The following is a 10,817-nucleotide window of genomic DNA, read 5'->3' as shown; positions in this document are numbered from 1 at the left end:
TGAAAACGTTTCATATAGAAGGAGGTAAATCATTTCTTCTTTATATAAATGTTTTACCATTAATATGTTTTATTATTTTTTACCATTATATTTTATAAAAATATGAATTGTAAAAGCAGTAGAATATGAAATATGTGTTCCGTTTCATTGAAAAAATATATGTACTTTGAGTAATGAAACTAATTTCATGTTCAATAATGATCAGCAAACAATTTCACAATATTTCGGAACGTTTTATGCATGAAAAACGTTTATTAAATAAAAAATATTCAGTTTTCAAAATGTCTCATTAAATTTTTAAAAATGTTTCATTCTTTATATGTTTCATCGTTCAACACTATATGACAATCGGTCTTTCTTTAATGACAGTCACGTGAGTTCGTTCTATAAACGGTAAAACAGTTTCGTTCATTGATTTAATGATACAAAATATTTTCTTTAGTATTCAAAGTGTTTCATTATTTTTAGTTGATTATAGTATGTTTTATATTTCATAATTTATTAGGATATATCTAACTCATTGTAGGTGACAATGAGTCACGTGAGTTAGGTAGATAAAACAGTGAAACAGTTTCATTCGTGAAATTTAATGGTACAAAAAATTTGCTTTAATCACAAGAAATTCGACATCTATATTTTTAAGTTTATCTTCTAAAACAGTTTATTAGACTTTATATAAGAAATCGTCAAGATTATAACAAATATAACGATATTAAATCTTTTAGCAACATCTATTCTCAAATTCGACATAATCCAGTCTACTAAATAACCTAAGTAAATTCTAAAAAGATGACAAAATGTAGGAATAATGTAAGAAAATAAGTGGTTTCATAATTTGCAAGTTCGTTTTAAGAAATATTTTTTTTTGTTAAACGCTTATCTGTATATAATAGATATTAAAATCCAAATAAATTATAATTATACAGTACATTTACAGTAATTTCAGTTATATACAAAGTATTAAGGAGCTATTGAGCAAAACACTTACCCGTAAGAGTTATCACTTTTACTAACCTTACTGGGTAAGATTCTTGGTCATCAATAATGCATTGTATGCACAATCTTAATTGGTAAACACTTACTGATAAGAGCCGTTACGCTCACTTACCGGGTAAGAATATCATTCTTTGCCTTGCCCCTTAATTACCGGCTAAAAATTCTCGGCCTTTACTATGTTAATCTGGTATGGTATGTGGTTGATAATGTTTGTTTGATATACTTGATTCTTATAGCGCTTGCAAAATTCGAAAGAAAAAGACATAATCTACAAATTATACGATGAGTTTTCTCTATGACGACAACAATCTATGTTAAGTGTTGTTTTAGGAGTCCACGTGTTGTATGGCAATGTGATCAATACGACAAAAAGATTTTGTAGGTCATAGCTAGATCTGTAAGGTCAAAATCGGAATAAGGCTTGAAACTTCAAGAAGTCTTGCATACAGTATGAAACTGTCGAGTCAACATACATGGGCCACAAAGATACAGTTCCTAGCCTCTACGGTTAGGACGCTCGAAAGAGGAGTGTTCATGATTGTATTGTTGTAAATAATCACATACACGTCTACTAAAAGTGTGTTGGGTTGATATCAGTTTATCAGGGTCCGTTCAACCTATCATTTGTTACAAACCCACGTTTTTATTCTTTCGCTTTGCTTTTGAACTATAATTTTGTAGTGTTCATTACCTATATTTTTTTTTGATTAACCTGGATATCCAACCCACTATGCGAGTCGACTAACCTTAGCGCGACCACTTGATTTGCAGATAGCCCGGAGTCATCGCATTTGAACCCCCGTGGCCACAAAGGGATTTTTTATTCTTCTTTTGATTTGAACCTGAGACCTCCTGGTACTTTTGACCTTTGGAGCCAAACTCAAACCAATCAGACACCACTCTTGTGGTTTACCTACAAATGAGCTTGTTGAGACCATAACTTATCTCAATCATCTTTGACATTTTTCAAGAGCATTTTTTTTATAAAAACACACACACACACACACATATATATATATATATATATATAAGAAATTTTAGAGAGCTTGTATTTAAGGTTTTTACTGAATTTGATATCCACAATTCATAAACTTTTTTATAGTTTTAACATCAAAATATATATATATATATATATATATATATTATCACATATTGATATGAAATCATAATATATTACACATGGGTTCTTAGAAAATGTGTTCTTTTGGGTGGTTTTGTAGTTGGTGATTGAAGTGGTGTGAACTTTAAAAGAAGAGTGGTTAGTAGGGAGTTAATTAATATTATTTTTGTTTTATATAAGTTGTTTTATTATAATTTTGAATGTCAAACGTATATTTATTACAATTACAACTGTAACTGTAATTTATTATATTACAATTTTAAAATCAATTATACTATATTTCTTATATTTATTTAAAAAACATTAAATGTTTTCGCAGTTAGAATCACGAGTACAAGTATTATCGAGTCGAATCACTTACTAAAACCGTAAATATTCCTTTTCGATCTTAACAAAACAAGAAAAGGGCTTCCGTAAAATATTTTGGATGAGAGGGTTTGTTGTGTCAATTAATAAACAATAGGGGTATCATGTGTCTATTTACCAAATGCATGGGTGGTATTGCAATTTTGTTGTCTCTTGGTCACGTGGTTGGCAAGTGGTCCATGGGTTTTCATAATTGATTCGTGTCTAAAATACATCACCCGTATGACCGCCCATCATAATGTCGACCTCCAAATCATGCCATCTTCCACCTATCATTCCTCTTCTCCTTTTAGGTGGTCACCACCGTGTCCGTGGTGGTTCCGTGGTGGTGACGGTGACAGACCATCATGACGATGATCAGGTGATGATGGTAGCAAACAGAAATCGGTAACGCATGCTGAGTTTAGGTACACTGGCATGGATCGTTATGTACTAAGGATGTCATATCAATTTAATTTGTGAACGTATATTATATATATGTTTCTAAGATATAAAAATGATGACGGGTGGTAAGAAGCATAGTTAAATATGGTTATGTTGCTATGTAGTTATCTTAAAACGTATATGCTGTCAAATTATTATTAATTGTAGTATTTAACCTAATTTAAGAATATATTAAAATGAAATATTTAATTACGAGTTAATTGGAGGATGAGATGTTACATCTTGTAGTTAAATATAAATTATGATCGTAAACGAATGGAATAATAAACATGTCAAATAAAAGTCAAGGGAGTTAAAAGGTAAAAAAAAAAAAAAAACCCACAAGGATGGTGCTTGATTGGTTTGAGTTTAGCTTCAAAGGTTAAAAGTACCTGAAGGTCTCAAGTTAAATCTAAAAAGAAATAAAAATCCTCTTGTAACCAAGTCTTGAATGCAATTAAATGTGGTAATATATGAAGTGTTAAAATGTAGAGAATTTGGGACATTAATTTGTATTGTTGAAGGGAGAATTGAAAGCGCCTTAGTTGGCATCCATGTGATTAAGACTACATCTTTCATCAATCATCATATATTGTACTTCTCTTTCCTATAAAACATACACCCAAGTAACAATACAATTTAATGACCCAAAATAATATATATATATATATATATATATACACACACGCATAAACACACACACATGAACCAAAGAAAAAGTTAAACGTGTAAAAAAGATATTTTTATATCGGTTCTCATATGCTTGTAACTTTTGTGGTTCTCATTTGATTATTGTACTATGTCATTCATATAAACCATACAAATCAATCTCAACTGTCCATCTAGTCTAATGAATATCTAGTTTCATAAATATATCGGTTATTTCTTAATATAAAACGTTGATTTAATTAATGAATTTTAATAATCTTACGTAACTATTCAGATCGTAATAAACAAACCCTCGTCGTTTCCATAAATATCTCAATTGATTGGTTTATATGAATGACATGATTTATACTTGAAACTCTATTATTGATCCCTCTTGGTATTTTGATATTGGCGCCATCGATCATGTCACTCCTGATCTAAACAAATTAACCATCTCAGATGAGTATCGCGGGAACGACAAACTATATGTTGGTAACATAACCCATTGTTTATTTCGCATTATGGATCTACTATTTTGCCTGCTATGTCTAACTTTGTTCACTTAAAAGACATTCTTATCGTTCCTAAACTCACAAAAAGCCTTCTTAGTGTTTCTAAAATCACTCGTGATAATGCCACATACATGGAATTCTATCCTGATTACTGTGTTCTTAAGAATTTGTACGTCAAACCCCTCCTTCGAGGGGTCACTGGTCATGGCTTCTACTGCCTCCAACCACCGCTTGCATCAGCCCCATCCTCACCAACAACACTATTTGGCGTCCGTACAACTTTACATGGTTGGTATCGTCGCTTAACTCATCCTCAATCCTACATATGTGATCATAATCCTAAATATTTGAATGACCAAATATACAAGGATAATAAAATCTAAATGATATAATGAGATTTTTAAGGATTTATCCAAGTCAAAATGATAATTATCCTAATTTCTACAACTATTTTTCATTTTTTATTTATGGTATTTTTTTAATTAATGGATTGTGTAGCCCATATTCCTTCTTGTCTTCTTGCAAATTGATCGTTTTCTCATTTAAACCTGCCCCTATATGTAATAAATCATCTCAAGATCATCGATTTAGGTTGCAACGGGAATGAAATGCATAATACTGAAGCCAACCAAATTCTATCCTTAATGCTTTGAAATAACGCCAAACCTAATCACTGTATTACCAACCAAAAACAGTACAACAAAGAGGAACACCAAATCATGTATAGGCTCGACCATAACGTTGTTGTCCGTGTTTCGTTTCTAGCCAAGTTCCTGCCCAGATGCGAACCTGCTGTAGTGATCTCGAGAACTGAGGTAGGCTCAACGTTCGTTAAGTGCCACCACCTAAACATCTCCTTCCAAACTGTTTTTACATCTCTGCAGATGACCAAGGCATGATCCACGGTCTCCGCTTCATCACCACATCTTGGACAGACAAGAGAATTGAGATCCATCTCTTAGTTGGTTCAAAACGTTTACCAACAATCCATTTTGATAACCGAGAATGTTACATGATAACGTGAACAAGAGTGATTTCTCTTACTGATAAACGTTTACCCGATAAACATTTAATAAACAACCCCGTACTTCAAATGAAGTTTACGGTTTTCACGCAAAATTAAACGAAATAAAAATGGATTAAAATGATGAAGACAAATGTTACTCAACCTTCAAATTTAAAAGAATACAAGTAGTAGTCGACAAAGGGCACCTCCCTTTATGACGTGAGTTAAAACTTTAAAGGCAATAAAATGCTCCCAAGATCCAACACATAAAATACATTATTTTAATATTTTTATTTCGTAAAATGATGGATCCCAATGAATTTTATTTTAGATTAATGTTTTAAATAAATGTATTTTAGATAACGTTGATCCAAATAATATTCGTTGCCTTTAAACACTTCAATCTTGTGTGTAATAATTGTATCATTAAACCATAATTTCTTCTCATGTTTTGTATTTAAAAATTATCTCACAATTGACCACCTACTTTACAGATAACTCGAAGTTACCGCATTTAAACTTCCATGGCCACAAAGAGATTTTTAATCCTTCTTGGATTTGAATCTGGGACCTTCTAGTGCTTTTGACATTTGGAGCCAAGCTCAAACTAATCAGACACTACCTTGTGATTTATCTCACAAAAATTTAAAATTTTTTATATGGAAATTAATTATGTTAATTCTTTTTTTTTTGGTTGTTTATTATATTATTGTTGCAAAATAAAGCGATGGTATATATACTTGTATTTTGTTTTATAAATTATTTTAGATATTTAATAAATAGTTAAATAATAATAATTTATATATAAATATTATGATTTTCATAAAATTAATATTTTATAGAAATATACCTTCATGTTTGTTTTGATGAATATTTTCATAAACACTTAGCGGATAAGTATTTAATAAACTGACATTAAAAAACATTTATCAAATACAATAAAAAATAGGAACTATAATCGATTAATATATCTATTATTAATTTTTGGACCCGACAGAAGACAGAAGAATAATAAAATAAAACAAACTTTCTACGTTTAAAATACGAAATGAAAAGCAACAAAGAGGATAGACGATCAAATAATAAATGCTTCGGATGAATCAAAATAAGACGTCACCACCGTCTCGTTCATTTCATTTTTAATTAAAAGTTACATCTCTAAAATTTTAATGTTATCATATTATCGTTTTAGAAAGTCCAATGGGTTGTTTAACAGGTTTTAAAATGTCCAAAAAGTTATTTGTTTCAAAAAAATTTCCAATGACTTAATCATTCAAAACACTAAAGTCCATTGAGTTTTTTTAGATTTTTTTTTGTTAATAATAATAATAATAAAAAAGAGATAGATTTGCAACCAAGATTTTGTTATAATCCCATGATCGTAGTAGCAAAAAATGGATCTAAAGAGGAAAAGGTCCATCATGCTTATGCTTCCACTGAAAAAGAGAAGTGCGCACGTTAGCTCATGATGGCTCTTCTCCCCCTTCGTAAAATCCTTCTTGTAATACCGTATATATATATACGAACACAAACCAAATCGCATCTACCCTTTTACACAATCCATCATCACCGCTCTTTCTCTCTCTGGTTTAATTAATGGAAGAAGCTTACAGTTGTTTACACCACTTTCATCTTTATATATAATACTCCATAGTTGTTGTATAACTACTTCTTCTTCTTCTTCTTCTTCTTCTTTCTCTGGGTTTTCATATCTTCAAAGCTAATGCTTAATTGGGTGTTCTTTTTTCGGACTTTCTTATGTGTATATAAGATTCGCACAAATCGAGGCAGGCACTTTCTTCTTGAAGATTGGAATTTTGAGGCCTGAGTACAACAGCTTTCAGCTTTTTCCCGCGTTTAGTTTCTCTTTCGGTATTGGAGTTGTAGTAATTAATACTCGTAAAGAGAATGAAATTGGTTTTGGGGAAGAGGAAGAACGACGACCCATTCCTTTAAAGGTCTGATTCTTCTGTTTTCTTTAGTGTCCTCATTTAATACTCTGTTTTCTTTGATCATGTTTTGATTTTCTGTTTTCTGCGACTTTGCAGAGTTCATTAATGTTAAGTTGTTGCGATTATCTACAAAGATAAATACCAGAGTAAAGACAAATTTGAGGCCCATGAAAACTCCATTCAAAGATCCAAAGGTAATTCAATTATTTGGTGTTCCCAAATGGGTGATCAGTCCTTTTCATTTGAACGTTATTATCTTCAATTTGTATCGAGAAATCTTCATATTTGACGTAATTCCCAGATGGGTTTTCGGTTTGGCATCAAATCCTATATCGGGTTTTGATTTTGGTTCTCAATTTGATTTCTGAGGAATGAACTAAAAGTAATTATGGATTACCGTGTAGTGTTCCTTACATAATTGCAAAAGTTGCTTTCACTTTAAATCTTATCCACATTAGGTGTTTGATGAAATGTTTGTGTGTCTTTTCTTTATTGCATTATGATTCTTTTCTTGTTGAAACTGATTGTGATGTTCTTTATTTGCTTCTTTTTCTTTATAAAATATCAAAAAAAAGGTTGATAAGCAAATGCAAATGGAGGCTGAGAAAACAAGCACAAGCACAACCAGAAGAGGTTCAGTGAGAGAGAGAAAGATGGCATTGCAACAAGATGTACCTTACTGTCACCATTGACTTTTGTTTAGTTTTTGATAATATTTTCTTAGTAGGGTATTCAATTCATTTTCTCAATTATTGAATTCAATTCAATATTTATTCTTTTTTTTTTTTCCAATTTATTTCAGGTGGAGAAGCTAAGGAAGAGGCTTAGACATGAAGAGAATGTTCATAGAGCTTTAGAGAGGGCATTTACCAGACCTTTAGGAGCTCTTCCGCGATTACCTCCTTATCTTCCTCCTTCCGTTAGTACTTTAATCGAGATATTACTCATTTTTCGATCAATCAATGTTGCCATTTTTCATGAATTTTTATGATTTTTATCATGGGTATGGGCAGACATTGGAGCTTCTAGCAGAAGTTGCTGTTTTGGAAGAAGAAGTTGTAAGACTTGAAGAACAAGTGGTTCATTTTAGGCAAGGCCTATATCAAGAAGCTGTCTACATTTCATCCTCTAAGAGGAATCTTGAAAATGCACTTGATGGCCAAGAACACAAAGCCTCCAAGTTATCACCTCAACTTGAGACCAATTTATCAACACCCATTATTGAAAATTCACCTATGATCTCAGGTAATTCTTGGGCATATTAGTTTCTTGAAAGATGAGTGGTGAGTGAAAAAAAATCTGACGTTTATATCTTTGTTTGATGGGAAAGAAAAACAAGCATGCACAACTGCCGCTAAAATCAAGCAGCGATCGCCAAATCCAAAATCTCAAACTCCCAATTCAAGGAGATCACCAGTTGATTCTAAATCAACAGGGAAGAGTTTAGATCCTAAAAAATTACAGGTAATTTAGTAAATAATAAGTTGGTTTTATGTTGAACATATTTGTATGCATTGCAATAATTTAATTGTTCAGTTTGAAGGTAGAGCAATGGAGGGTGCATATTTAGAGGGAAAAACCTTTGTGATTCAAGAAAAAGGCTTGTTATCAGGAGATGATGATCCGAATAAGATTTCTGAAAGTATTCTAAAATGTTTGATGAACATTTTTGTACGAATGAGCTCAACAAGGAGTAGAAGTATCACAGAAATGCTACCTTCACTGACATCTATTGAAACTCTCAAAGAAACAGAGTTTAAGGATCCTTATGACATTTCTTGCAAATTCGAGAAGAGGGACATTGGTCAGTATAAACATTTATATGCTATTGAAGCAACTTCCATCAACAAAAACCGAACAACGAATTCTGTGTTTTTGATACAAAGACTGAAGTAAGTGCTGAATTTTTTTCATGTTTTTGTATTTTTGGGACCGAATTCTGATTGTTATTTCTTGATTCTCCAGGCTCCTACTTGGGAAACTTGCATCCGTCGATCTAACAAGTCTCACTCACCAAGAAAAGCTTGCGTTCTGGATCAATATTTATAATTCGTGCATGATGAATGTAAGTTAGATCTTTCAGAATCACTTCTCTCTCTTTTTGTTAGCAAATTGCTGAAATATTGAGAAAACTAATCTCAAGATATTTGGATCATGCAATTTATCAGGCGTTTCTTGAACATGGTATACCAGAAAGTCCTGAGATGGTTGTTCAACTAATGCAGAAGGTAATGCGACACACAGAATCACTTACACTCATTTGCATAGATATATGTATATATGATTTGTTCATACTCATCAGGCAACAATAAACGTTGGAGGGCATTTTTTAAACGCAATCAGCATCGAACATTTCATATTGCGACTCCCTTATCATTCAAAATACGTAAGTGAATTTCCTTACAAGAATACCCTCACAAGCAAAAATGAGAAAAATATGTATAAAGGGTGTATTTGTAAAAATGACATTTTTTACGATCCCAAACATTTGATATTTATGTGGTTTCTTGAAATTGCATAGACTTTCACAAAGGGTGTAAAGAATGATGAGATAACTGCAAGAAGTGTGTTCGGGTTGGAGTTATCAGAACCGCTAGTGACGTTTGCTCTCTCCTGTGGAAGCTGGTCCTCCCCTGCTGTAAGTTCTAGATAAGGTTCATTAATCAGATTCTTGGTACTATAAACATTTATGAGAAAAGATCGCAAACTGTTGTTGAATTTAAAGCAAATATCAGAACCGATTCACACCCATGACCTCATTGAAATGTCTGAAAATGAAGGTAAGAATCTACACCGGCTCTGAAGTTGAAAATGAACTTGAAGTCGCGAAAAAAGATTACTTACAGGCTGCAATTGGGATTTCAACCGCAAAGAAAATGGTTGCAATCCCAAAACTGTTGGATTGGTATATGCTTGATTTCGCCAAAGATATGGACTCATTGCTAGATTGGGTATGCCTTCAGTTACCAAATGAAGTCGGAAAAGAAGCAATGAAGTGCCTCGAGAGAGAGAAGAGCGTACCCCTTTCACATTGTCTTCGAGTTATTCCTTATGAGTTTCGGTTCAGGTATCTTCTGCACAAATAAAATCTTTTTGCATTGGTCTTTAAAAGATTCTTGAGTTATAGATTTGTATACAGCATGAAAACACATAATGGAAGTAGATATATATAATCCATTCCCCACCATTGTAAGTATTAATCATCAAGTTGGTATACTATTCAATTTTTTAATTAATGTGGATTGATGGGCTTGGTTTTGAAGAGATTTATTGGAGAAACAGTGAATGTTATGAAGCTTAGAGATTCTGTAACAAGAAGGTGCATACAATGGGAATCAGTATTATTCCCAGGTCCCTTTTTGGCCTTAAATTTACATCCCTCTGCATATTCATCACCACAAGTCCATGTGTCAATTCTTTATCTCTCTCTCTAAGCATATTCTTGAATGGGTGTTTTGTTTATTAGAGTGAATTCAAAAGGTTTCACATATTATAACATGATATCAGATCCAAGGTCTAGCACCAGATGAGGGCTCAAACACAATCTTTATCCTCCATTCTTGAGGGTGCCATCTAGCCTCCATTTGAGGTGGTGTGTTGGAGTTCCACATATTCTAACATGGTATTGTAGTCAGGGTCTAGCACTACATAGGGACTTCACGCACTCTTCGCCTTCATTCTTGAGGGTGTCATATAGCCTTTGTTTGAGAGGGCGTGTTGGAGTCCCATACCTGCTAGACACGGACCATCAAGCCTAAATCTATCTAGGAACATTCCTCTCTTTACAAGGGCTC

General features: G+C 32.6%; 1 protein-coding gene across 3 annotated transcripts; it reads left to right on the top strand.

Moving 5' to 3' along the window:
- The first annotated feature begins 6,480 nt into the window (after nucleotides 1-6,480).
- On the top strand, nucleotides 6,481-10,286 carry LOC112511762. 3 transcript variants are annotated; one of them, XM_025117500.1, is made up of 13 exons: nucleotides 6,521-6,730; nucleotides 6,843-7,029; nucleotides 7,120-7,217; nucleotides 7,599-7,694; nucleotides 7,826-7,942; nucleotides 8,037-8,268; nucleotides 8,354-8,487; nucleotides 8,560-8,915; nucleotides 8,989-9,088; nucleotides 9,192-9,251; nucleotides 9,326-9,409; nucleotides 9,545-9,661; nucleotides 9,804-10,286. In XM_025117500.1, the coding sequence occupies exons 3-13, from the start codon at nucleotides 7,191-7,193 to the stop codon at nucleotides 10,107-10,109; spliced, it is 1,629 nt and encodes a 542-aa protein (XP_024973268.1). In that variant the 5' UTR covers nucleotides 6,521-6,730; nucleotides 6,843-7,029; nucleotides 7,120-7,190; the 3' UTR covers nucleotides 10,110-10,286. The 3 variants fall into 3 exon arrangements, with proteins under 3 accessions (XP_024973266.1, XP_024973268.1, XP_024973269.1); XM_025117498.1 differs by having other exon boundaries at nucleotides 6,481-7,029; XM_025117501.1 differs by lacking the exons at nucleotides 6,521-6,730; nucleotides 6,843-7,029; nucleotides 7,120-7,217 and adding an exon at nucleotides 7,375-7,405.
- Nucleotides 10,287-10,817: the final 531 nt, after the last annotated feature.

This window comes from Cynara cardunculus (genome assembly GCF_001531365.2).
Source record: "Cynara cardunculus var. scolymus isolate 2C chromosome LG 4, CcrdV1, whole genome shotgun sequence".
Lineage (NCBI taxonomy): Eukaryota > Viridiplantae > Streptophyta > Magnoliopsida > Asterales > Asteraceae > Cynara > Cynara cardunculus.
The sequence above is the reverse complement of the archived record's forward strand: the minus strand, read 5'-3'. Positions and strand labels throughout refer to the sequence as shown.

Bases quoted from the DNA above. Each gene is read 5' to 3' on its own strand.
- LOC112511762 (XM_025117498.1), top strand. From the start codon at position 7,191: ATGAAAACTCCATTCAAAGATCCAAAG. The intron at 7,695-7,825 runs GTACCTTACTGT...AATTTATTTCAG, and splicing joins AGATGGCATTGCAACAAGAT to GTGGAGAAGCTAAGGAAGAG. The intron at 8,269-8,353 runs GTAATTCTTGGG...TTGATGGGAAAG, and splicing joins AAATTCACCTATGATCTCAG to AAAAACAAGCATGCACAACT.